Source organism: Bombina bombina, chromosome 9 (genome assembly GCF_027579735.1).
Source record: "Bombina bombina isolate aBomBom1 chromosome 9, aBomBom1.pri, whole genome shotgun sequence".
Lineage (NCBI taxonomy): Eukaryota > Metazoa > Chordata > Amphibia > Anura > Bombinatoridae > Bombina > Bombina bombina.
In genome coordinates, this window is record NC_069507.1 from 256862487 (window position 1) to 256889918 (window position 27432).

Here is a 27432-nt window from a genome sequence, read left to right on the forward strand (position 1 = left end):
ATAAGTCATAAGATATGGTGTAGCACTTATCTTATTCCTCATTCAGTATAAATCATAGCTTAATATCAAGGGGCCCAATGATCTTAAATTGTCCTCTCTGTCAAGAGTATCTATCACAACTCGTCAGTGCTGAAAAGTACCTAACATAATTTTAGAAAGGCAACGTTTAGCTTGAGAGCTATTTATCCTGCTATGCAGGGTTATGGGTGTGAAGTAAAGATACCTGTATTGCAATATAATGCTGAACACAAAGCGCCCATAGATTAATCATGGTTTCTTTCTATACCCGTGAGTTTTTGATCATCAGACTTTTGAAGTAAAATAGAGGTTTGTCCATAGAACTTCCTTTCTCATAAAGTCCATATGTGGAGTTCTCTCCTTGTGGTGCTTTTGGTTGTATATATGATCAAGTGTTGCTCAGACAGACATTATGAATTCTAACTTCCCATTAAACGTATACTGACACCTATATTTATCAGTCATGCTGCAGGGTAATTGTAAGAAAATGACTTGTTGGGTTTAATTAAATGAAACAAAACTTTAGAAAAAGACAGTGTTGAACTATTCCTGAAATGCACAAAAGCTGAAAACACTTTGATTAATGTGCTTAATTACACAGACAAAAGCCTGGAATTTCATGTTTTATGTTCAGCTGCATTAAACTCTGCCCAACCACATAATGTAGACTTCACATACGTAACAAAAGGTCCAACTAGTTTGAAAAGCTCAGGTTTATTTTCATTTTTATGAGTGCTGTATACATAGCTTAGGTTTTAACTCATTAATGTATTTGTCCCTTGTACAAGAGGATTATGCCATTTATTTACTATACATTCTATAAAGGAATTGTCAAGCTTGATGTAAATGTCTGTCCAGGTAGGATCCTGGGGATGAGACCTGGTAGAATAAACACTATCCCCAAACATTGGATAGGACCCAGGAAGTGACCGACTAGATGATATATGGAATCTCTGCAGTGAAGTGTAGTCGGACAGGCAGAGGTCAATGGCATGAACAAAATCCAAATCAGAGTTGTTGTGATAGACCAGGCAACCTACAGGCAGATCAGCCAAAACTACACTAACAAGAGTGGTCAAACATTCTGGCGATGTTATTAACAGTATCAGAAACAATTAAGAGCAAACCATACAACATAATCCAATGAAATGGTCAAGGTGGGCGTGAAAGGCTTAAATAGTTGTGGCTGCAGGAAAATAGTGTGGCACAGAAGAATCATATTAAATTGTGTCAGAAAATCACACAATAATTGTTGTATCAAGCTCAGCCAATAAATTAAATGTAAAATGTACATGGGTGGTTCTGTAGGCAGCAGTATGAAAATAATATGAAAATCATTTACATTTTAATGTAGTCAGCTAATCAATGTACTTTCACAGATTAGTAGCTTTGTAAAGGTTTGGGATTAATGTAATCAATAAATTCATCAAACAACCAATCAGTTATAATTTCAAAGGCTGATTCTCTCATCTCACTATTTCAGTTTTCCTTTTCTTCTGAGATGTGAAAGCTGGTTAGATATTTATGTTTTTTTCCCTACAGTTTCATATCAAGCTGATAAAATTAAAATAAGGATTCAGATAAAAACAAGAATTTGTATTAACCTGAGGATAGTTTGTGTTTACAAATGCTAAATAAATGATACTAAAATAGACACTGTTGATATATTGTCATGATATGATGTGATGACTACACATACATTCTGACACTATAACTAATCTTTAACTGTGTCTCATGCTGTGTTGTGTTGCAGGTTGTGTTACTGTCTCATGCTGTGTTGTGTTGCAGGTTGTGTTACTGTCTCATGCTGTGTTGTGTTGCAGGTTGTGTTACTGTCTCACGCTGTGTTGTGTTGCAGGTTGTGTTACTGTCTCATGCTGTGTTGTGTTGCAGGTTGTGTTACTGTCTCATGCTGTGTTGTGTTGCAGGTTGTGTTACTGTCTCACGCTGTGTTGTGTTGCAGGTTGTGTTACTGTCTCATGCTGTGTTGGGTTGCAGGTTGTGTTACTGTCTCATGCTGTGTTGTGTTGCAGGTTGTGTTACTGTGTCTCATGCTGTGTTGTGTTGCAGGTTGTGTTACTGTCTCATGCTGTGTTGTGTTGCAGGTTGTGTTACTGTGTCTCATGCTGTGTTGTGTTGCAGGTTGTGTTACTCTATCATGCTGTGTTGTGTTGCAGTTGTGTTACTGTCTCATGCTGTGTTGTGTTGCAGGTTGTGTTACTGTCTCATGCTGTGTTGTGTTGCAGGTTGTGTTACTGTGTCTCATGCTGTGTTGTGTTGCAGGTTGTGTTACTCTATCATGCTGTGTTGTGTTGCAGTTGTGTTACTGTCTCATGCTGTGTTGTGTTGCAGGTTGTGTTACAGTCTCATGCTGTGTTGTGTTGCAGGTTGTGTTACTGTGTCTCATGCTGTGTTGTGTTGCAGGTTGTGTTACAGTCTCTTGCTGTGTTGTGTTGAAGGTTGTGTTACTGTCTCATGCTGTGTTGTGTTGCAGGTTGTGTTACTGTGTCTCATGCTGTGTTGTGTTGCAGGTTGTGTTACTGTGTCTCATGCTGTGTTGTGTTGCAGGTTGTGTTACTGTGTCTCATGCTGTGTTGTGTTGCAGGTTGTGTTACTCTATCATGCTGTGTTGTGTTGCAGTTGTGTTACTGTCTCATGCTGTGTTGTGTTGCAGGTTGTGTTACAGTCTCATGCTGTGTTGTGTTGCAGGTTGTGTTACTGTCTCATGCTGTGTTGTGTTGCAGGTTGTGTTACTGTCTCATGATGTGTTGTGTTGCAGGTTGTGTTACTGTCTCACGCTGTGTTGTGTTGCAGGTTGTGTTACTGTCTCATGCTGTGTTGTGTTGCAGGTTGTGTTACTGTCTCATGCTGTGTTGTGTTGCAGGTTGTGTTACTGTCTCATGCTGTGTTGTGTTGCAGGTTGTGTTACTGTCTCACGCTGTGTTGTGTTGCAGGTTGTGTTACTGTCTCATGCTGTGTTGGGTTGCAGGTTGTGTTACTGTCTCATGCTGTGTTGTGTTGCAGGTTGTGTTACTGTGTCTCATGCTGTGTTGTGTTGCAGGTTGTGTTACTGTCTCATGCTGTGTTGTGTTGCAGGTTGTGTTACTGTGTCTCATGCTGTGTTGTGTTGCAGGTTGTGTTACTCTATCATGCTGTGTTGTGTTGCAGTTGTGTTACTGTCTCATGCTGTGTTGTGTTGCAGGTTGTGTTACAGTCTCATGCTGTGTTGTGTTGCAGGTTGTGTTACTGTGTCTCATGCTGTGTTGTGTTGCAGGTTGTGTTACAGTCTCATGCTGTGTTGTGTTGAAGGTTGTGTTACTGTCTCATGCTGTGTTGTGTTGCAGGTTGTGTTACTGTGTCTCATGCTGTGTTGTGTTGCAGGTTGTGTTACTGTGTCTCATGCTGTGTTGTGTTGCAGGTTGTGTTACGGTCTCATGCTGTGTTGTGCTGCAGGTTGTGTTCCTGTCTCATTGCTGTGTTGTGTTGCAGGTTGTGTTACTGTCTCATGCTGTGTTGTGTTGCAGGTTGTGTTACTGTGTCTCATGCTGTGTTGTGTTGCAGGTTGTGTTACTGTCTCATGCTGTGTTGTGTTGCAGGTTGTGTTACTGTGTCTCATGCTGTGTTGTGTTGCAGGTTGTGTTACTCTATCATGCTGTGTTGTGTTGCAGTTGTGTTACTGTCTCATGCTGTGTTGTGTTGCAGGTTGTGTTACAGTCTCATGCTGTGTTGTGTTGCAGGTTGTGTTACTGTGTCTCATGCTGTGTTGTGTTGCAGGTTGTGTTACAGTCTCTTGCTGTGTTGTGTTGAAGGTTGTGTTACTGTCTCATGCTGTGTTGTGTTGCAGGTTGTGTTACTGTGTCTCATGCTGTGTTGTGTTGCAGGTTGTGTTACTGTGTCTCATGCTGTGTTGTGTTGCAGGTTGTGTTACGGTCTCATGCTGTGTTGTGCTGCAGGTTGTGTTCCTGTCTCATTGCTGTGTTGTGTTGCAGGTTGTGTTACTGTCTCATGCTGTGTTGTGTTGCAGGTTGTGTTACTGTGTCTCATGCTGTGTTGTGTTGCAGGTTGTGTTACTGTCTCATGCTGTGTTGTGTTGCAGGTTGTGTTACTGTGTCTCATGCTGTGTTGTGTTGCAGGTTGTGTTACTCTATCATGCTGTGTTGTGTTGCAGTTGTGTTACTGTCTCATGCTGTGTTGTGTTGCAGGTTGTGTTACAGTCTCATGCTGTGTTGTGTTGCAGGTTGTGTTATGTGTCTCATGCTGTGTTGTGTTGCAGGTTGTGTTACAGTCTCATGCTGTGTTGTGTTGCAGGTTGTGTTACTGTCTCATGCTGTGTTGTGTTGCAGGTTGTGTTACTGTCTCATGCTGTGTTGTGTTGCAGGTTGTGTTACTGTCTCACGCTGTGTTGTGTTGCAGGTTGTGTTACTGTCTCATGCTGTGTTGTGTTGCAGGTTGTGTTACTGTCTCATGCTGTGTTGTGTTGCAGGTTGTGTTACTGTCTCATGCTGTGTTGTGTTGCAGGTTGTGTTACTGTCTCACTGCTGTGTTGTGTTGCAGGTTGTGTTACTGTCTCATGCTGTGTTGTGTTGCAGGTTGTGTTACTGTCTCATGCTGTGTTGTGTTGCAGGTTGTGTTACTGTGTCTCATGCTGTGTTGTGTTGCAGGTTGTGTTACTGTCTCATGCTGTGTTGTGTTGCAGGTTGTGTTACTGTGTCTCATGCTGTGTTGTGTTGCAGGTTGTGTTACTCTATCATGCTGTGTTGTGTTGCAGGTTGTGTTACTGTCTCATGCTGTGTTGTGTTGCAGGTTGTGTTACTGTCTCATGCTGTGTTGTGTTGCAGGTTGTGTTACTGTGTCTCATGCTGTGTTGTGTTGCAGGTTGTGTTACTGTCTCATGCTGTGTTGTGTTGCAGGTTGTGTTACTGTCTCATGCTGTGTTGTGTTGCAGGTTGTGTTACTGTGTCTCATGCTGTGTTGTGTTGCAGGTTGTGTTACTGTGTCTCATGCTGTGTTGTGTTGCAGGTTGTGTTACGGTCTCATGCTGTGTTGTGTTGCAGGTTGTGTTACTGTCTCATGCTGTGTTGTGTTGCAGGTTGTGTTACTGTCTAATGCTGTGTTGTGTTGTAGGTTGTGTTACTGTCTCATGCTGTGTTGTGTTGCAGGTTGTGTTACTGTCTTATGCTGTGTTGTGTTGCAGGTTGTGTTACTGTCTAATGCTGTGTTGTGTTGCAGGTTGTGTCACTGTCTAATGCTGTGTTGTGTTGCAGGTTGTGTTACGGTCTCATGCTGTGTTGTGTTGCAGGTTGTGTTACTGTCTCATGCTGTGTTGTGTTGCAGGTTGTGTCACTGTCTCATGCTGTGTTGTGTTGCAGGTTGTGTTACTGTCTCATGCTGTGCTGTGTTGCAGGTTGTGTCACTGTCTAATGCTGTGTTGTGTTGCAGGTTGTGTCACTGTCTAATGCTGTGTTGTGTTGCAGGTTGTGTCACTGTCTAATGCTGTGTTGTGTTGCAGGTTGTGTTACTGTCTCATGCTGTGTTGTGTTGCAGGTTGTGTTACTGTGTCACATGCTGTGTTGTGTTACAGGTTGTGTTACTTTCTCATGCTGTGTTGTGTTGCAGGTTGTGTTACTGTCTAATGCTGTGTTGTGTTGCAGGTTGTGTCACTGTCTAATGCTGTGTTGTGTTGCAGGTTGTGTTACGGTCTCATGCTGTGTTGTGTTGAAGGTTGTGTTACTGTCTCATGCTGTGTTGTGTTGCAGGTTGTGTCACTGTCTCATGCTGTGTTGTGTTGCAGGTTGTGTCACTGTCTAATGCTGTATTGTGTTGCAGGTTGTGTTACTGTCTCATGCTGTGCTGTGTTGCAGGTTGTGTCACTGTCTAATGCTGTGTTGTGTTGCAGGTTGTGTCACTGTCTAATGCTGTGTTGTGTTGCAGGTTGTGTCACTGTCTAATGCTGTGTTGTGTTGCAGGTTGTGTTACTGTCTCATGCTGTGTTGTGTTGCAGGTTGTGTCACTGTCTCATGCTGTGTTGTGTTGCAGGTTGTGTTACTGTGTCACATGCTGTGTTGTGCTGCAGGTTGTGTTACTGTGTCACATGCTGTGTTGTGTTGCAGGTTGTGTCACTGTCTCATGCTGTGTTGTGTTGCAGGTTGTGTTACTGTCTCATGCTGTGTTGTGTTGCAGGTTGTGTTACTGTCTCATGCTGTGTTGTGTTGCAGGTTGTGTTACTGTGTCACATGCTGTGTTGTGTTGCAGGTTGTGTTACTGTCTCATGCTGTGTTGTGTTGCAGGTTGTGTCACTGTCTAATGCTGTGTTGTGTTGCAGGTTGTGTTACTGTGTCGCATGCTGTGTTGTGTTGCAGGTTGTGTTACTGTCTCATGCTGTGTTGTGTTGCAGGTTGTGTCACTGTCTAATGCTGTGTTGTGTTGCAGGTTGTGTTACTGTGTCACATGCTGTCTTGTGTTGCAGGTTGTGTTACTGTCTCATGCTGTGTTGTGTTGCAGGTTGTGTTACTGTCTCATGCTGTGTTGTGTTGCAGGTTGTGTTACTGTGTCACATGCTGTGTTGTGTTGCAGGTTGTGTCACTGTCTCATGCTGTGTTGTGTTGCAGGTTGTGTTACTGTTTCATGCTGTGTTGTGTTGCAGGTTGTGTTACTGTCTCATGCTGTGTTGTGTTGCAGGTTGTGTTACTGTGTGACATGCTGTGTTGTGTTGCAGGTTGTGTTACTGTCTCATGCTGTGTTGTGTTGCAGGTTGTGTCACTGTCTAATGCTGTGTTGTGTTGCAGGTTGTGTTACTGTGTCACATGCTGTGTTGTGTTGCAGGTTGTGTCACTGTCTCATGCTGTGTTGTGTTGCAGGTTGTGTCACTGTCTAATGCTGTGTTGTGTTGCAGGTTGTGTTACTGTGTCACATGCTGTCTTGTGTTGCAGGTTGTGTTACTGTGTCACATGCTGTGTTGTGTTGCAGGTTGTGTCACTGTCTCATGCTGTGTTGTGTTGCAGTTGTGTTACTGTCTCATGCTGTGTTGTGTTGCAGGTTGTGTTACTGTCTCATGCTGTTTTGTGTTGCAGGTTGTGTTACTGTGTCACATGCTGTGTTGTGTTGCAGGTTGTGTTACTGTCTCATGCTGTGTTGTGTTGCAGGTTGTGTCACTGTCTAATGCTGTGTTGTGTTGCAGGTTGTGTTACTGTGTCACATGCTGTGTTGTATTGCAGGTTGTGTTACTGTGTCACATGCTGTGTTGTGTTGCAGGTTGTGTTACTGTCTCATGCTGTGTTGTGTTGCAAGTTGTGTCACTGTCTAATGCTGTGTTGTGTTGCAGGTTGTGTAACTGTCTCATGCTGTGTTGTGTTGCAGGTTGTGTTACTGTGTCACATGCTGTGTTGTGTTGCAGGTTGTGTTACTGTGTCACATGCTGTGTTGTGTTGCAGGTTGTGTCACTGTCTAATGCTGTGTTGTGTTGCAGGTTGTGTCACTGTCTAATGCTGTGTTGTGTTGCAGGTTGTGTTACTGTCTCATGCTGTGCTGTGTTGCAGGTTGTGTCACTGTCTAATGCTGTGTTGTGTTGCAGGTTGTGTTACTGTCTCATGCTGTGTTGTGTTGCAGGTTGTGTTACTGTGTCACATGCTGTGTTGTGCTGCAGGTTGTGTTACTGTGTCACATGCTGTGTTGTGTTGCAGGTTGTGTCACTGTCTAATGCTGTGTTGTGTTGCAGGTTGTGTCACTGTCTAATGCTGTGTTGTGTTGCAGGTTGTGTTACTGTCTCATGCTGTGTTGTGTTGCAGGTTGTGTCACTGTCTAATGCTGTGTTGTGTTGCAGGTTGTGTTACTGTCTCATGCTGTGTTGTGTTGCAGGTTGTGTTACTGTGTCACATGCTGTGTTGTGTTGCAGGTTGTGTCACTGTCTAATGCTGTGTTGTGTTGCAGGTTGTGTTACTGTGTCACATGCTGTGTTGTGTTGCAGGCTGTGTCACTGTCTCATGCTGTGTTGTGTTGCAGGTTGTGTCACTGTCTAATGCTGTGTTGTGTTGCAGGTTGTGTTACTGTGTCACATGCTGTCTTGTGTTGCAGGTTGTGTTACTGTGTCACATGCTGTGTTGTGTTGCAGGTTGTGCCACTGTCTCATGCTGTGTTGTGTTGCAGTTGTGTTACTGTCTCATGCTGTGTTGTGTTGCAGGTTGTGTTACTGTCTCATGCTGTGTTGTGGTGCAGGTTGTGTTACTGTGTCACATGCTGTGTTGTGTTGCAGGTTGTATTACTGTCTCATGCTGTGTTGTGTTGCAGGTTGTGTCACTGTCTAATGCTGTGTTGTGTTGCAGGTTGTGTTACTGTGTCACATGCTGTGTTGTATTGCAGGTTGTGTTACTGTGTCACATGCTGTGTTGTGTTGCAGGTTGTGTTACTGTCTCATGCTGTGTTGTGTTGCAGGTTGTGTCACTGTCTAATGCTGTGTTGTGTTGCAGGTTGTGTTACTGTCTCATGCTGTGTTGTGTTGCAGGTTGTGTTACTGTGTCACATGCTGTGTTGTGTTGCAGGTTGTGTTACTGTGTCACATGCTGTGTTGTGTTGCAGGTTGTGTCACTGTCTAATGCTGTGTTGTGTTGCAGGTTGTGTCACTGTCTAATGCTGTGTTGTGTTGCAGGTTGTGTCACTGTCTAATGCTGTGTTGTGTTGCAGGTTGTGTCACTGTCTAATGCTGTGTTGTGTTGCAGGTTGTGTTACTGTGTCACATGCTGTGTTGTGTTGCAGGTTGTGTTACTGTGTCACATGCTGTGTTGTGTTGCAGGTTGTGTCACTGTCTAATGCTCTGTTGTGTTGCAGGTTGTGTCACTGTCTAATGCTGTGTTGCAGGTTGTGTCACTGTCTAATGCTGTGTTGTGTTGCAGGTTGTGTCACTGTCTAATGCTGTGTTGTGTTGCAGGTTGTGTTACTGTCTCATGCTGTGTTGTGTTGCAGGTTGTGTTACTGTGTCACATGCTGTGTTGTGTTGCAGGTTGTGTCACTGTCTAATGCTGTGTTGTGTTGCAGGTTGTGTCACTGTCTAATGCTGTGTTGTGTTGCAGGTTGTGTTACTGTCTCATGCTGTGTTGTGTTGCAGGTTGTGTCACTGTCTAATGCTGTGTTGTGTTGCAGGTTGTGTTACTGTCTCATGCTGTGTTGTGTTGCAGGTTGTGTTACTGTCTCATGCTGTGTTGTGTTGCAGGTTATGTCACTGTCTAATGCTGTGTTGTGTTGCAGGTTGTGTCACTGTCTAATGCTGTGTTGTTTTGCAGGTTGTGTCACTGTCTAATGCTGTGTTGTGTTGCAGGTTGTGTCACTGTCTAATGCTGTGTTGCAGGTTGTGTCACTGTCTAATGCTGTGTTGTGTTGCAGGTTGTGTTACTGTCTCATGCTGTGTTGTGTTGCAGGTTGTGTCACTGTCTAATGCTGTGTTGTGTTGCAGGTTGTGTCACACTGTCTAATGCTGTGTTGTGTTGCAGGTTGTGTCACTGTCTAATGCTGTGTTGTGTTGCAGGTTGTGTCACTATCTAATGCTGTGTTGCAGGTTGTGTTACTGTCTCATGCTGTGTTGTGTTGCAGGTTGTGTTACTGTCTCATGCTGTGTTGTGTTGCAGGTTATGTCACTGTCTAATGCTGTGTTGTGTTGCAGGTTGTGTCACTGTCTAATGCTGTGTTGTTTTGCAGGTTGTGTCACTGTCTAATGCTGTGTTGTGTTGCAGGTTGTGTCACTGTCTAATGCTGTGTTGCAGGTTGTGTCACTGTCTAATGCTGTGTTGTGTTGCAGGTTGTGTCACACTGTCTAATGCTGTGTTGTGTTGCAGGTTTTGTCACTGTCTAATGCTGTGTTGTGTTGCAGGTTGTGTCACTATCTAATGCTGTGTTGCAGGTTGTGTTACTGTCTCATTGCTGTGTTGTGATGCAGGTTGTGTTACTGTCTCATGCTGTGTTGTGTTGCAGGTTGTGTCACTGTCTAATGCTGTGTTGTGTTGCAGGTTGTGTCACTGTCTAATGCTGTGTTGTGTTGCAGGTTGTGTCACTGTCTAATGCTGTGTTGTGTTGCAGGTTGCCTGCAGCGGGTAAAACGTTATATCATCAGGAAGTTGGGAGAAGATTGGATCTTCCTTGTTCTGCTCGGACTTGTGATGGCTCTTGTCAGTTGGAGCATGGACTATGCAAGTGCTAAGAGTTTGCAAGGTAACAAATCTACACACAAGTTGCAAACTGACACACACTGGGTATCAACTGGAGGGTGCAACACAAACTTTGCATTTTGGGACATCCCTCGCACATAAAGAAACAAATGTATGTTTAATATTAATATTCTCCTTATTTAGCCTATTGTTATATTTTTTCAAGCTTCACAATTGATCTATCCATCACTTGCAGTCCAAATATTTTCTGATATTGTCCACTAGAAGCTGATTGCTAATATTCACTGCATTTTATTTTTTGGCTACCACCTTTTAGATGAACCTGCAACTAGACAAATAATATATCAGCCCTACCTTGTATGATCTGCATTAGTGTTTTACCTGGTGTATTAGCAAATCCCACTCCCATTAAGAATAATAAATATCCATATTTTTATCTTCCAACTATATATAGAAAACTCCACTTTCACATAGAAAAAATAACAGACTTTCCTATTTTTATGGAAAAGAAAAGAAACAGCGCAACCCCTCTAAGTGCAATAAGTAAGTTACAAACAGGTTTTATTTAATGACACAATTTCACACTCACAAAGTTGAACCTCAAACATATGAGGTATGGTTAACGCACTGGGGAACAGCTCATGGGTCTCTTAAGGCAAGATTACTGCAGCTCTCAAATGCAGCCCACTCAGTCTGGAGGTCCGGTGTATGTGTCTTACTACAACCGGAGCCTCTGACAAAGTAGGGGGAATCCCTACGAAACGCGTAAGGCTATGCCCACCGCATCACGTCATCACGTCATCCGCTCCAGCACTCGCAAGTAGCCGGCTTTAAACTTGTGAAACAGCTGATTGAGGATCGAGCGTGGTGGTATTTATACAAAACTTTGTGTTTTTATCTACTGCATGTACTTTGCATACGGATTGTTTTAATTGATTTGGGGACTGTATAAGGACATAAGGATTTACCGGAATCTCTGAGTGGAGTCTTTGTGACACGGTTGTAGTAAGACACATACACCCGACCTCCAGACTGAGTGGGCTGCATTTGAGAGCTGCAGTAATCTTGCCTTAAGAGACCCATGAGCTGTTCCCCAGTGCGTTAACCATACCTCATATGTTTGAGGTTCAACTTTGTGAGTGTGAAATTGTGTCATTAAATAAAACCTGTTTGTAACTTACTTATTGCACTTAGAGGGGTTGCGCCCTGTTTCTTTTCTTTTCCATTTCTTGTAGTTTATCCGGTCTCCAGAACCATGTATCAGTGGTGGCAGCAACCCAGTGATGTAAATTTGTGAAACATTCTTTGCAATTTGGATGTCATTCTACAGATATATATCCTTTTATTGTCATATTTGATGTGTATTTACTGTGAGCATTTGTGTGGAGTGTGTGGCGCTTTTTTAATGGTGTGTTGTATCATTTATTTATTTTCATATTTTTATGGTGCTTTTAAGTTAGCCCAGAGAGATATGTACATGTAGAGTGATAGAAAAACAAGGGGCGCCAACATAGTGTGAATCAGTTTGGAAAACTGGAAAACAGTAGTTATAATAAAATCTACTCACAAGTAGAGTGGCACCTAGAACCAACTGGGTGCATACAGGCAGGCTGACATTCAGGACCAGCAGTCAGTACGCTGGGGGTCTCACCCGGGAGACCTGTGGGTGGGTCAGATGAGGTAGATGGAGTCGGCTGTGTGTCGTCTGGTGAGCCGGATCGCCACTGTGGAAGTCCAAAGGGCTGTGTTGTTTATCCCAAAAGGGTAGCTGCTCACACGATCAGCCTTGTTTCCACCTCTACTCTCACATACTTATCTGTCACGGTTCAACTCACACGATACCAGAGGAATTTCATTCACATCAACACAATTTCTATCAACACTACAGCGCGTCCCCTTAGTTTTTTCTTATAGAAAATACTTCTATACATGTAGAGTGAATCAAATAGAAGTTTGATTATTTGGGCACCATTGTGTTTAGAATGGTGCAAATTAATGCTAGGGGCATCTAGGATGGTTGATTGTTCTGATATAATCATTTTAAATATGAAATGTTGGCTGTATATGTTTTTAATAAGTGTTAAATGGTTGCCAAATCTTGACTTTCATTTTTTGGAAATAAATATTATCTGTCCCTATATCAAATGTATTGCTGTTCAAATATTTGAATGTTGACTTTCATTGGTTTAATTGTAAGTCTATGGGAAGTTATCTTTGACCATGACAATAAATATGCAATCGCAAAGTGAAAATGGATATATTACAAGTTGCTGAACATAATGATTCTGGATCTATAGTAAATGAAGGGTTACATGTTCCGTTCTTGTATCCCAGCCTACAGGTGGATGTATCAAGGAGTTTCGCACAATGTGTGGCTTCAGTATTTGGCGTGGGTTTCCTATCCACTCATCCTCATTCTTTTTGCTGCTATTTTTTGCCATCTTGTGTCTCCACAGGCCATAGGTACAGTAAGCCTCATTATGTCATTTGTCCTCTGTATGTGCCTTATTGTCTATACATTAGTGGCTGATTCAATTCACTAAGCTTTGGAAGGTTCCCTCACCTATGAATGTGCTCACTAGGGTAATATAGCAAAAGGGAAGACATTTATGTCTTGGATTCAATTTTTTCACCTGCCTCTAGAATTTCAACTTTTCTGATTTTATGCTCTAATGTTCCCAAAACAAGATACTGAAAATATTATAATGTTTTGTGGACCAGCATAACTATGTTTTGCAGAAACGTTTCACATCAATCTCTATAGTCAAATGCCACTCAGTTGGTCTCCTATCTAAAAAGTGTGTGGGCCAGCAGCGTAACGGGAGATTGCCACAGCTGTTATTTTGAGATCCTCATATTTACAGTGTTCTTGTGGTGTGACTCATTAATCCAGTGTGACATGTATCCAAGGCCTGAATTAGTCACTATGTGTCCTTGCCTACCACATTCAGTGTGGGGTACCTTTATATCTGGGAGCTATCCAAAAGAGGTCATATTATACCCCCTAACTATCGGCTAGATTACTAATCTTGCGTTATGAGCGTCTCGGTGCTAACTTGCAAGTTATTTCCACCGCTCACCTCCCTATAGCGCTGCTATTACAGGTTTTCATAAACACGGTGTTAGCAGGCAATATTGCAGCGTTGAGCAAAATTGAGCTCCATACCGCACTCAAATAACAGCGCTGCTTTGAGCTGGTTTTATGTGCTTGTGCACGATTTCCCCATAGATATCAATGGGGAGAGCCGGCTAAAAAAAAGCCTAACACCTGCAATAAAGGAGCGTAAAGCTCCGTTACGCAGCCCAATTGATTCCTTTGGGGAAAGAAAAGTTATGTTTACACCTAACACCCTAACATAAACCCTGAGTCTAAACACCCATAATCTGCCGCCCCTGACATCGCTGACACCTACATTACACTTATTAACCCCTAATCTGCCACCGCCAACATCGCTGACACCTACCTACACTTATTAACCCCTAATCTGCTGCCCCAATGTCGCCACCACCTACATTACAGTTATTAACCCCTAATCTGCCGTCCCCGACATGGCCGCCACCTACCTACACTTATTAAACCCTAATCTGCCGCCCCCAATGTCGCCTCCACCTACCTACACTTATTAACCCCTTATCTTCCACCCCCAACATCGCCACCACTATACTAAAGTTACAATTAATACCTAAATAATTACTTTTTTTAAACTAAATACTTACCTATAAAATAAACCCTAAGCTAGCTGCAATATAACTAATAGTTATATTGTATCTAGCTTAGGTTTTATTTTTATTTCACAGCTAAGTTTGTATTTATTTTAACCAGGTAGACTAGTTAGTAAATAGTTATTAACTATTTACTAACTACCTTGCTAAAATAAATACAAATTTACCTGTAAAATAAAACCTAACCTGTCTTACACTAACACCTAACCCTACACTACAATTAAATAAATTACATAAATTAAATACAATTAACTAAATTACAAAAAAAACTAAACACTAAATTACACAAAATAAAAAAGAAATTATAAAATATTTAAACTAATTACACCTAATCTAATAGCCCTATCAAAATAAAAAAGCCCCCCCAAAATAAAAAAAAAACCTAGCCTTAACTAAACTGCCAATGGCCCTTAAAAGGGCCTTTTGAGGGCATTGCCCCAAAGAAATCAGCTCTTTTACCTGTAAAAAAAAAAATACAAACAACCCCCCAACAGTAAAACCCACCACCCACACAACCAAACCCCCCAAATAAAATCCTATCTAAAAAAACCTAAGCTCCCCATTGCCCTGAAAAGGGCATTTGGATGGGCATTGCCCTTTAAAGTGTATTTAGCTCTTTTTCAGCCCAAACCCTAAGCTAAAAATAAAACCCACCCAATAAACCCTTAAAAAAACCTAACACTAACCCCCGAAGATCCACTTACAGTTTTTGAAGACCGGACATCCATCCTCAACAAAGCCGGGAGAAGTCTTCATCCAAGCGGCAAGAAATGGTCCTCCAGACAGACAGAAGTCTTCATCCAGACGGCATCTTCTATCTTCATCCTTCCGACACGGAGCGGCTCCATCTTCAAGACATCCGATGCAGAGCATCCTCTTCTGTCGACGGCTCTTCAAGAATGAAAGTTCCTTTAAGGGACGTCATCCAAGATGGCGTCCCTTGAATTCTGATTGGCTGATAGAATTCTATCAGCCAATCAGAATTAAAGGGGAAAAAATCATATTGGCTGATGCAATCAGCCAATAGGATTGAGCTCAGATTCTATTGGCTGTTCCAATCTTGGATGACGTCCCTTAAAGGAACCTTCATTCTTGAAGAGCCGTCGACAGAAGAGGATGCTCCACGCCGGATGTCTTGAAGATGGAGCCGCTCCGCGTTGGAAGGATGAAGATAGAAGATGCCGTCTGGATAAAGACTTCTGCCCGTCTGGAGGACCACTTCTTGCAGCTTGAATGAAGACTTCTGCCGGCTTCGTTGAGGACTTCTTGCCACTTGAATGAAGACTTCTCCCGGCTTCGTTGAGGATGGATGTCCGGTCTTCAAAAACTGTAAGTGGATCTTTCGGGGGTTAGTGTTAGGTTTTTTTAAGGGTTTATTGGGTGGGTTTTTATTTTTAGCTTAGGGTTTGGGCTGAAAAAGAGCTAAATGCCCTTTTAAGGGCAATGCTCATCAAAATGCCCTTTTCAGGGCAATGGGGAGCTTAGTTTTTTTTTAGATAGGATTTTATTTGGGGGGTTTGGTTGTGTGGGTGGTGGGTTTTACTGTTGGGGGGTTGTTTGCATTTTTTTTACAGGTAAAAGAGCTGATTTCTTTGGGCCAATGCCCTGCAAAAGGCCCTTTTAAGGGCTATTGGCAGTTTAGGCTAGGGTTTTTTTTTATTTTGGGGGGGCTTTTTTATTTTGATAGGGCTATTAGATTAGGTGTAATTAGTTTAAATATTTGATAATTTCTTTTTTATTTTGTGTAATTTACTGTTTATTTTTTTTTTGTAATTTAGTTAATTGTATTTAATTAATGTAATTTATTTAATTTTAGTGTAAGGTTAGGTTTTAGTGTAACTCAGGTTAGGTTTTATTTTACAGGTAACTTTGTATTTATTTTAACTAGGTAGTTAGTAAATAGTTAATAACTATTTACTAACTAGTCTACCTAGTTACAATAAATACAAACTTAGTTGTGAAATAAAAATAAAACCTAAGATAGCTACAATGTTACTATTAGTTATATTGTAGCTATCTTAGGTTTTATTTTATAGGTAAGTATTTAGTTTTAAATAGGAATTATTTAGGTATTAATCATAATTTTTATTTAGATTTATTTTAATTATGTTAAAGTTAGTGGGTGTTAGGGTTAGACAGGGTTAGGTTTAGGGGTTAATAACTTTAGTATAGAGGCAGCGATTTTGGGGGCAGCAGATTAGGGGTTAATAACAGTAATGTAGGTTGCGGCGATGTTAGGGACAGCAGATTAGGGGTTAATAATATTTAACTAGTGTTTACGATGCGGGAGTGCGGCGGTTTAGGGGTTAATATGTTTATTATAGTGGCGGCAATGTCAGGAGTGGCAGATTAGGGGTTAATAATTTTATTTTAGTGTTTGCGATGCGGGAGGGTCTCGGTTTAGGGGCTAATAGGTAGTTTATGGGTGTTAGTGTACTTGTTAACACTTTAGATATGAGTTTTATGCTACAGCTCTGTAACATAAAAGCCATAACTACTGACTTTCAGTTTACGGTACGGATCTTGATGGTATCGGCTGTACCGCTCACTTTTTGGCCAGACAGGCAAACTCGTAATAACGACGCTGTGGAAGTCCCATTGAAAAAGGACTTTTTGAAAGCTGCCGTAGTTACGTTGTGTTACCGCCAAAAAGGTGTGCGGTACAGATATACCTGCAAAACTCGTAATACCAGCGGTAATGAAAAAGAGCCATAACGCTGCTTTTTCACTCATAACACAAAACTCGTAATCTAGCCATATTACATTTACTACCAATCTAGCATCATATTTTATCCATTATCTATCTATCTATCATCTATCTATCTATCTATCTATCCATTATCTATCTATCTATCTATCTATCTATCTATCTATCCATTAACTATCTATGTATCATCTATCTATCTATCTATCTATCTATCTATCTATCTATCTATCCATTAACTATCTATCCATTAACTATCTATCTATCTATCTATCTATCTATCTATCTATCTATCTATCTATCTATCTATCTATCTATCCATTAAATATTTATGTATCATCTATCTATCTATCTATCTATCTATCCATTAACTATCTATCCATTAACTATCTATCCATTAACTATCTATCTATCTAGCTACCTATCTAGTTGCTGTTAAACATGCATATTGGTCATTATCACTAATCAGTGTTCTCCCTAGAACCTTTTTAGCAGGGGCACCACTTGGCTGATTTTACGGACTACCCAGCTCAAATTTTAGCCAATATTAAGCTAAAACTAGCTAATATTAAAAATGTTACATTTGTATTGCCCAAATTATCATTAAATACATTTATGTTAACCCTTTAAGGACCAAGGACGTACGCTGTACGCCCTAAAAAAAAACACTTAACGACCGAGGACGTACGGCGTATGTCCTTGGTCTTCAAAAGCGGTGGAAGCGATCATGATCGCTTCCATCCGCTTTCCGGTTATTGCAGTGATGCCTCGATATCGAGGCATCCTGCAATAACCCTGCTTGGCCATCCGATGCAGAGAACATCGATGGCCGGTATAGTTGGTGGGTGGGAGGCGGGTGGGCGGCCATCGATGGACCCAGTAATGTGGAGGGGGGCGGGATAGACGGGGGCGTGCACGGATGCACGCACCTGCATGGGGGCGGCGGGCAGGCGGGTGCATGGGGAGGGAGTGGGTGGGAACCGCTACACTACAGAAATGTTTCTGGTTAAGAAGTGGGAGAAAGGGCGGTGGGAGTATGCCCTACATTATACCTTAGGGTACTTGGAGGGGGTGGGGGGTTAGTTTTTTTGGGGGGGGGAAGCTACACTACAGAAAATAAAAAAAAAAAAAAACAGAAAAAAAAAAGTTTTATTCTAAATTGGGTACTGGCAGACAGCTGCCAGTACCCATGATGGTGCCCATTAAGGTAGAGGGGGAGGGTTAGAGAGCTGTTTGGGGGGGATCAGGGAGGTTGGGGGATAAGGGGGGATCCTACACAGCAGCATATGTAAATATGCTCAAAAAATCACACACAAAAAACAACTATACCTTTTATTTTAGTACTGGCAGACAATTGTGGGGTGGGGGAGGGAACAGAGCTGTTTGGGAGGGATCAGGGGGTCTGATGTGTCAGGTAGGAGGCCGATCTCTACACTAAAGCTAAAATTAACCCTGCAAGCTCCCTACAAGCTACCTAATTAACCCCTTCACTGCTAGCCATAATTCACGTGTGATGCGCAGGGGCATTAAGCGGCCTACTAATTACCAAAAAGCAACGCCAAAGCCATATATGTCTGCTATTTCTGAACAAAGGGGATCCCAGAGAAGCATTTACAACCATTTGTGCCATAATTGCACAAGCTGTTTGTAAATAATTTCAGTGAGAAACCTAAAGTTTGTGAAAAAGGGAACAATTTTTTTTATTTGATCGCATTTGGCGGTGAAATGGTGGCATGAAATATACCAAAATGGGCCTAGATCAATACTTTGGGTTGTCTACTAGACTACACTAAAGCTAAAATTAACTCTACAAGCTCCCTAGAAGCTCCCTAATTAACCCCTGCACTGCTGGGCATAATACACGTGTGGTGTGCAGCGGCATTTAGCGGCCTTCTAATTACCAAAAAGCAACGCCAAAGCCATATATGTCTGATATTTCTGGACAAATAACAGATTTTGGGGGTCAAAGTTAGAAAAAGTGTGGTTTTTTTCAATTTTTTCCTCATATTTTATAAATTTTTTTTATAGTAAATTATAAGATATGATAAAAATAATGGTATCTTTAGAAAGTCCATTTAATGTTGAGAAAACGGTACATAATATGTGTGGGTACAGTAAATGAGTAAGAGGAAAATTACAGCTAAACACAAACACCGCAAAAATGTAAAAATAGCCTTGGTCCCAAACAGACAGAAAATGGAAAAGTGCTGTGGTCATTAAGGGGTTAAATGATGTAATTATTTGTGCTTTGGAAAGAAGAAAATTATATAATTTTAGAAAATATTACACTGGTCCCACCTGCCTACTTCATGATTCCACCTGACTGGCAAAATATTCTGTGGAGAAAACCGTTAATGCTTTAGTTCTTTAATCTTAGCAGGATTTGTCTAATTATTAATATTTAACATTGACTTTAAATACATTGTAGTCTCATCTTGCATATATCCAACTATCTAATTACCTATGTCTAATCTTTCTGTCTATCTGTCTATCTAGCTATATGCGTGTCTGTCTGTCTATCTATCTGTCTGACTATCTAACTACCAACTATCTATATATCTACTTTTCTGCATATACTCTATCTATCTATCTATCTATCTATCTATCTATCTATCTATTATATATCTATCTATTTATTATCTATCTATCCATCTTTCTGTCTGCCTACCTACCTACCTACCAACTATCTATATATCTACTTTTCTGCATATCCTCTATCTATCTATCTATCTATCTATCTATCTATCTATCTATCTATCTATCTGTTATCTATCTATTTATTATCTATCTATCTGTCTGACTATCTACCTACCAACTATCTATATATCTACTTTTCTGCATATCCTCTATCTATCTATCTATCTATTATCTATCTATCTATCTATCTATCTATCGATCTATCTGTCTGTCTGCCTACCTACCAACTATCTATATATCTACTTTTCTGTATATCCTCTATCTATCTATTTATTATCTATCTATCTATCTATCTATCTATCTATCTATCTGTCTGACTATCTACCTACCAACTATCTATATATCTACTTTTCTGCATATCCTCTATCTATCTATCTATCTATCTATCTATCAATCTATCTATCTGTCTGTCTGCCTACCTACCAACTATCTATATATCTACTTTTCTGTATATCCTCTATCTATCTATCTATCTATCTATCTATCTATCTATCATCTATCTATCTATATCTATTATCTATCTATCATCTATCTATATCTATTATCTATCTATCTATCTGTCTGACTATCTACCTACCAACTATCTATATATCTACTTTTCTGCATATCCTCTATCTATCTATCTATCTATCTATCTATCTATCTATCTATCTATCAATCTATCTATCTGTCTGTCTGCCTACCTACCAACTATCTATATATCTACTTTTCTGTATATCCTCTATCTATCTATCTATTTATTATCTATCTATCTATCTATCTGTCTGACTATCTACCTACCAACTATCTATATATCTACTTTTCTGCATATCCTCTATCTATCTATCTATCTATCTATCAATCTATCTATCTGTCTGTCTGCCTACCTACCAACTATCTATATATCTACTTTTCTGTATATCCTCTATCTATCTATCTATCTATCTATCATCTATCTATCTATCTATCTATCTATCATCTATCTATCTATCTATATCTATTATCTATCTATCATCTATCTATATCTATTATCTATCTATCTATCTATCTATCTATCTATCTATCTATCTATCTATCTACTATTACAAAGTCTGACTACGTCCTGTTAATGCTTCATAGGCTCAGGAATTCCAGAGCTAAAGGTAATTCTTCGAGGAGTTGTCCTGAAGGAATACCTGACTCTCAAAGCTTTTGTGGCCAAAGTCATTGGATTAACAGCCTCTTTGGGTAGTGGGATGCCCCTGGGAAAGGAGGTAAGACTTTCATATGAATTCCAGTCCTTTCTGTCAACTAAATGTTAATAAGGATGTTTCTTAGGTACGTTTTCAGCTTAGTTTGGATCTATTGCAAGGATATAGCATTTCTTTTTTAAGCTATTTTTTTATCTCTCCTTATTGAAGATGTTGGCTATAATTTTACTTGCTATTGCTCTTAACATACTATGTACCAACACTTTATCCTATATACATTTACATATTCTTCTTTCTCCCTTAGCATAGAATATTTACAGTTCAATAAAACAATAAAATGAGTAACATAGGAACACAGTAAATGAGGTTGGAAAAAAAAACCAGAAGTCCATTGAGTTCATGTGCTTTTATGGGGCATTAAACTAACAAATGTTGCATCATGCAATTAAGAGAGGTTGTTTTAAACATTACAGAATGAGAAGTCTGGTGCTGACATAAAATCCTGGACGTCTGCAGCTCTAATGTTCCTTAAATGGATAATTTGTTGACTAAATAGCTTATTTTTGTTTATTTTGGGCATAAACATTTTAGTCATGTGCCAGACACATTACATCATTCTTGATCTATATCCCTTAAACAATCTGTTTTGTTGTTATGTTTTTAATTAATGCAAGTTAGGGGTCTATCTGCATAAAAAAATAACTGACCAAATGTAGAATAACCCTCAAATATGAAATAAATGGCATTTTAGTTCGGCATGTAGAAAAAGATTGTCAAAGACTAAGCACCACTAGAGGGCGCGGAATGCGTCAGGATTACCGTAATTAGACGTTATTGTGTCTGTATACCAATTTGTAATATTTTTCAATAAATGTGTTTTTATTTAAGCACACCTTATAATACCTTGTCACTTACTGCCTGTTGAATTGGTTAGCGGTTTGATCCGCCACTGTAATAGCACTCCAAGCTTGGGGTAGTTTCATCAGAATTGTTCCACTTCCGGTGTTCAGAGGTTGGGAGGAGCTTAGAGCAGTGATTCTGTGTGTTGACAAAATGGCTTTTTGAAAATATATAAATAATAAATAAAATATAATATAAAAGTAAAAGGGATCTCTAATTAGTAAAAAGAAATGTAATGAAGATTAGTAAAGGGCTTTTGGCTAATCGTCTGGGTTTCCTTAGGGCAGGGCGAGAAGGTGGGATGATAAGAGATCTCTTGGACATGGTTATCATGTGGTCCCTTCTATGACGTGCATGTGGGGCAGCCTACAGCTATAGTAACCAGGAATTCTGGGAATTACAGGCAGCAACACACAGCTAAGGTGCATAGTAAATAGGGCGCTAAGCTGGGCAAGAGCTGCTCTTTCAGTGGCAGTTTAGGAATAGACAGCATGGTATGAATATATCTACAACTACAACAAATCCTACACACCCATATATATTATTATATACACATACTGTAGACTGACAGAAAGATACCCATTTAAATGGATTAGAAAAATAAATAAACTGCTTGGCACTGCACCGTCAGCTGCCTGATATCACCAAGAGTGGCCTGCGGGGCAATTACCACCCTGCCCCCAGGATCAGTGTTCCCCTGCTTCCCCTGATCTGAGACAAGACCAGGTTAACAAGCTTATTATAATGTTCTATTATAATTTACTAGAAAAACGTATCTAGCATTTATATACACTCTGTGGTCGCTACAGGAAGGCAAAGGATCAGCTTTTCCTTTGAAGTGTTGCTCAGAGACAGCTTATTTAGCTCTAGTTAGTTTATTATGCTCAATAGAGAACTTTTGCAGCAAAATAATGTTTCAATAGAACTTAAGTCCTGTAATGTCAGTTCTCTTATCTAGCTGGGTTCAGTGGCTACACTGATAATTTCTCAAGCTATTATGAAGTTGTTAGTAGATTCCCATGGATGTGAGCTAGAATAGTATATCAGCTGGTTGCTCTAGGTATATTCAGACGCTGCATCTGGAGCTGGGGCTCTTTGGTTTTCGTTGATTTGTTTTTATCATCTGCATGCTGTGTATTGTGTTTTCTTACCTGTAATCATGTACTGTACCCTACATGAGTCTCTCATACTTTACTATGAGATACATTATTATTACCATTTGAGATAGTATAAGGTTTTCTGCTAAACATTGCTGGAAAACGAACCTTCTAAACTATATAGTTAGGGTCATACGGTATTCTGACATTGGATACACATTTCTGCAGAACGGTGCTATTTGATCTTTGACTATATCAGAGCTTATTTGATAAGATGGGTCTTTAACTTGGAAGAATCTCTAGGTGTATTATGGCAATGAAGAAGAGTGGTGATTGAATAAGGACAGTAAAGAAGCTAAAGTTGAGGCATTTGAGGTCTGAACTGAAATATCCTTTGGAAAAATAAAAGAGGAGAAGATTCTATGTAGCAGGACTCTTTAAAATTATTTTTTTTGTTCTACATATTAGTGATTAATGTCCTGCATATATAAAATACTTTTTCCTTTTTTCATTTATTTAATACTAGTTCTAAAGCCCGTTCACACGGGCCATTTTTTGCAGTACAACGGTCCCACCCCTTGCGCTCTCCCCCTCCCCCTCTCTTTTGCTCTCTCTCTCCCCCCTCTCTTTTGCTCTCTCTCTCCCCCTCTCTTTTGAGCTCTCTCTCTCTCTCCCCCCTCTCTTTTGAGCTCTCTCTCTCCCCCATATTTTGCGCTGTCTCTCCCCCCTCTCTTTTGCACTCTCTCTCCCCCCTCTCTTTTGCGCTATCTCTCCCCCCTCTCTTTTGCACTCTCTCTCCCCCCTCTCTTTTGCGCTCTCTCTCCCCCTCTCTTTTGCGCTCTCTCTCTCCCCCCTCTTTTGCTCTCTCTCTCCCCCCTCTCTTTTGCTCTCTCTCTCTCTCCACCTTCTCTTTTGCTCTCTCTCTCTCTCCCCCTCTCTTTTGCGTGCTCTCTCTCCCCCCTCTCTTTTGCGCGCTCTCTCTCCCCCTCTCTTTTGCGCTCTCTCTCTCCCCCCTCTTTTGCGCTCTCCCTCTCCCCCTCTCTTTTGCACTCTCTCCCCCCTCTCTTTTGCGCTCTCTCCCCCTCTCTTTTGCTCTCTCTCTCCCCCATCTCTTTTGCGCTCTCTCTCCCCCTCTCTTTTGAGCTCTCTCTCCCCCCCCTCTCTCCCCCCCTCTCTCTCTCCCCTCCTCTCTCTCTCTCCCCCTCTCTCTCTCCCCCCCTCTCCTCTCTCCCCCCCTCTCCTCTCTCTCTCTCCCCCCCCTCTCCTCTCTCTCCCCTCCTCTCTCTCTCTCCCCCCTCTCTCCCCCCTCTCCTCTCTCTCCCCCCTCTCCTCTCTCTCCCTCCCTTCTCTCTCTCCCCCCTCTCCTCTCTCTCCCCCCTCTCCTCTCTCTCTCCCCCCCTCTCCTCTCTCTCTCCCCACCCCTTCTCTCTCTCTCCCCCCCCTCTCTCTCTCTCTATCTCTCCCCCCTCTCTCTCTCTGTATATCTCTACCCCCTCTCTCTCTCTATCTCTCCCCCTCTCTATCTCTCTCCCCTCTCTATCTTGCGACCACACCTGGCCATGCCCCCTTCATAACCGACCATGCCCCTTCACTGCCATTCAAAACTGACCACGCCCCCTTCACGCCAGTCACGCCCCCATTCACGCCCAGCTACGCCCACTTCTGCCGCAGATCAGCTAGAGAGTAGGACTCAAAGGCCAGGTGTGTTTGTCCTCGTGCTGTCTCTACTGCGCATGACAGCTTCTGACAAACACACTTGGCCTTTTATATAATAGGATATTTATTCATTTATTTTATTTAGATTTTTTTAATTTGAAATTGTTGCATTAAGAGACGTGATTGTCTGGCTTTTATATAGAGAGTTTTTCCAACCTTCTACTTTAAGCTCTTTGATGAACTGTTATAATCTTGTTAGAGATAGCTACAATAACCATATACTTTCTGCATGAATTATACAGTTCATTCATTGTATGTGCATATAAAGAATTATCTAATGCTATACATTTTGATAGATCTATTCATGTGTATATAATATGTTTTCTGGGTTGGGTGAATTTTTATCATTATAACTTGCCTATTATTTTTTTTTCTTTTATATTTGTATGGCCCCAAGGTATTTTTAAATAGTGTTATATGATGTTTGTGTTTTTTATAGTTTGCTGTTCACAAGCTGTCTGACTTCATTATGACTTAAAGTCAATGTCAATTTAGATGAATTGGTGCCTGGTTTTTAATAATCCTAGTAAAAACAAGGGCACTTTAATGCATCAAAATTGACATTTCACTTGTTTTCTTCAAATACTTACCTTTTAATCCTGACAGTCGCTGCAGCGCTTCTTCTGCCTGTCGCAAGCCCTTTTTGCAGGTCCAAGATGACGAATCCGGCTTCCTCCAATCACGGCGTTGCTTCAGGCCATGATTCCCCCGGGGGGGAAGCCGTGATTGGAGGATGACCGATGACCGGGGGAATTGCTGGAGTGGCTGTGAAGATTAAAAGGTAAGTATTTGAAGAAAACGAGTGAAATTTCATTTTTGATAAATTAAAGTGCCCTTGTTTTTAATAGGATTATTAAAAAACAGGCACTGATTCATCTAAATTGACCTTCACTTTAAGTCTATTGGGTTCATTTTAACGGTAATTTTAGTTTAATTAATATATTTGTGACAGTAGCTTCCTGTTGGTACTATGGGATACATTTAGCAAACTCTGGGGGGACATGATTTGCTATAGCGAATCATGTCGCCCAGCATCGCTAAATGCCGAAAGCATACACTTCAGTATTTAACATTGCACAAGCATTTCACAAGACCGCTGCTTCTTAACTCTTGTTTCCGGCAAGCCTAAAGGCTCACGCATAAAAAGCAACATCCGCTGCTTAGTAAATCTACCGCTTTGTATTATTATTAGTATCTGATTTACAAAGCAATTATCACTGAACAGAGGGACTCTAAAAAGGTTAATTTGAATATAATATTATAGACTTTGTATCAGTTGAGGAGGGTGTGAGTATTAATGCCTTTTCTCAAAAAGGGACTAGAAATGAAAAGTAAATAGTTCCTATGGAGGGGTGGAAATAACTAGGTTGTAGACTGGAGGAATATCTGGATTTATTTGGTGTGGTTGAGAGAATAAAAGGGTTTAATATCCTAAAGACCTGTCCTGATTGTCTATCTGTTTTTCCACAATGGTATTTTTTTTGCGCTCTGAATAAACAGCTTAAGGCTGAGGGTGGAAGAGAGTTCAAGGCATGAGGGGCAGCACAAGAGAGTAAGGGGCTGAATTATCAATGTGCGGGCGGACATAATTCGCTGTCGGCATTTATCATTGCACAAGCATTTCACTAGAAATGCTTGTGCAATGCCGCCCCCTGCACATTCGTGGCCAATCGGCCACTAGCAGGGGGTGTCAATCAACCCGATCGTATGTGATTGTGCAGATTGCTGTTCGCCGCCTCAGAGGTAGCGGACAAGTGCTTCTTAACTCCTGTTTCCGGCGAGCCTGAAGGCTCGAGAGGTAACAGATACAATCTGCTCAATACGGGGCTTGTTTAATCGGCCCCTAAGTGTATGTGCGAGTGAAAACAGTTTACGGAGGACTGACAACCTGTAGAGGAGCAGAGGAATTGGGTAAAAGCACACATTGTTAAAGGGACATTGTACACTAGATTTTTCTTTGCATAAATGTTTTGTATATGTTTTTGTAACAATGTATAGTTTTGCTTATTTTTTTAATAACATTGTGCTGATTTTCAGACTCCTAATCAAGCCCCAAAGCATCAGATGTAGACCCAGGTCTACAGATTCCTGCTGCTCCTGTTTGTGTAATCTGTCTTTTCATATGCAGGAAAGGGGGGGGGTGTCTTCTCTTCATGCTTTCTCAGCCCCTTTTGTTCCAGCAAACCTTTTCAACAGTGCTAAACTGGGAGCATCTAAGTAAGTTTTTAAAACGCAAACGTCAAATCTTAAGTTTTCACTGCAAAAAAAAAATCTGGACGGCGATGATGGGGCTATCTGGGATGTTGGGCAAGGGATCTGGGAGGGGGAGGGAGGTAGGATATTGAGGGGGCAGCTACACTACAGAAAATATCTTATTTTAATAAAAAAAAAAATCAAACAACCAATTTTTTGGGGGCAAACTGGGTACTGGTAGAAGGACCATCCAAAACGGACTTAAATCAAAAACTGGTCAAAATCTCTATCTACCCCAGAGAGGGAGAATAGAGGCCCCATGAGATATCTTAAAGACCAAATCAACTTAGAGCTACCAGAAGTTGCTGCAGGACCACTGTCCAGGGCAACAAACACCCTAGGAGGACAAGGACCAGAAGATAAGTCCATAGTCAGGAGAAAACGTCACTAAGATGACCAGAAGGCCACCCTCAAATCCCTGACACAGCACCGTACCAACTATGGTGTTCCAGAAGCCTGCGAGTTCCCCCTTGTAACCTAGACAAGACAAGACAAGACCCATCAGGTTAATCATAGACAAGCAGAGACAGGAAAACCTTCACAGCATCTTAAAAAGAGCTCTCCAAGAGGGCACAGAGCCACCTGTGAGCAAAACTTGCGATGACCCATCCACAGGCCACAAAGCCGTCTGTCAGGATTCCTGCTGCTTTGGTTACTGTACCTTTACCTACTTTGTGACGTCATAGCAATACCTCCCCTTTAAAAATATCCCGCTCACCTCAGATGATGCTTAGTATTTTGTTGTTTTCAAAGAGGCAACTACTTTCCTTCTAAACTCTGCAAACTTGGATTACAGCTACCATACAGTTCTCCCTTTTGTGCTTACTCTTACTCTGGTTGAGGGAAACTTGCAACTAAGTAAACAAGTGATCGAGACTGAGTACCTATTGTGGCAACACCATTAAACATCAAGACGCTATAAAGTAGCGTTCCTACCTACTTCTCCTTATTATCATTCAGCAGCTGGAACCTCATAGACTTATTAACGGATCGCAAGTAAACGG

The 27432-nt window shown here is 41.1% G+C and overlaps 1 protein-coding gene across 4 annotated transcripts in view; it reads left to right on the plus strand.

Annotated features, from left to right (window-relative positions):
* Positions 1–27432, plus strand: part of CLCN1 (chloride voltage-gated channel 1) — a 384315-nt gene that overhangs the window by 189272 nt on the left and 167611 nt on the right. For 3 of the 4 annotated variants that reach the window (XM_053692781.1, XM_053692784.1, XM_053692783.1), the window contains exons 3-5: positions 10081–10212; positions 12504–12632; positions 20392–20525. In XM_053692781.1, the coding sequence (XP_053548756.1) occupies positions 10081–10212; positions 12504–12632; positions 20392–20525 (395 nt within the window). The remainder of the gene's footprint in view (positions 1–10080; positions 10213–12503; positions 12633–20391; positions 20526–27432) is intronic. The other variant, XM_053692782.1, reaches the window with a different exon arrangement.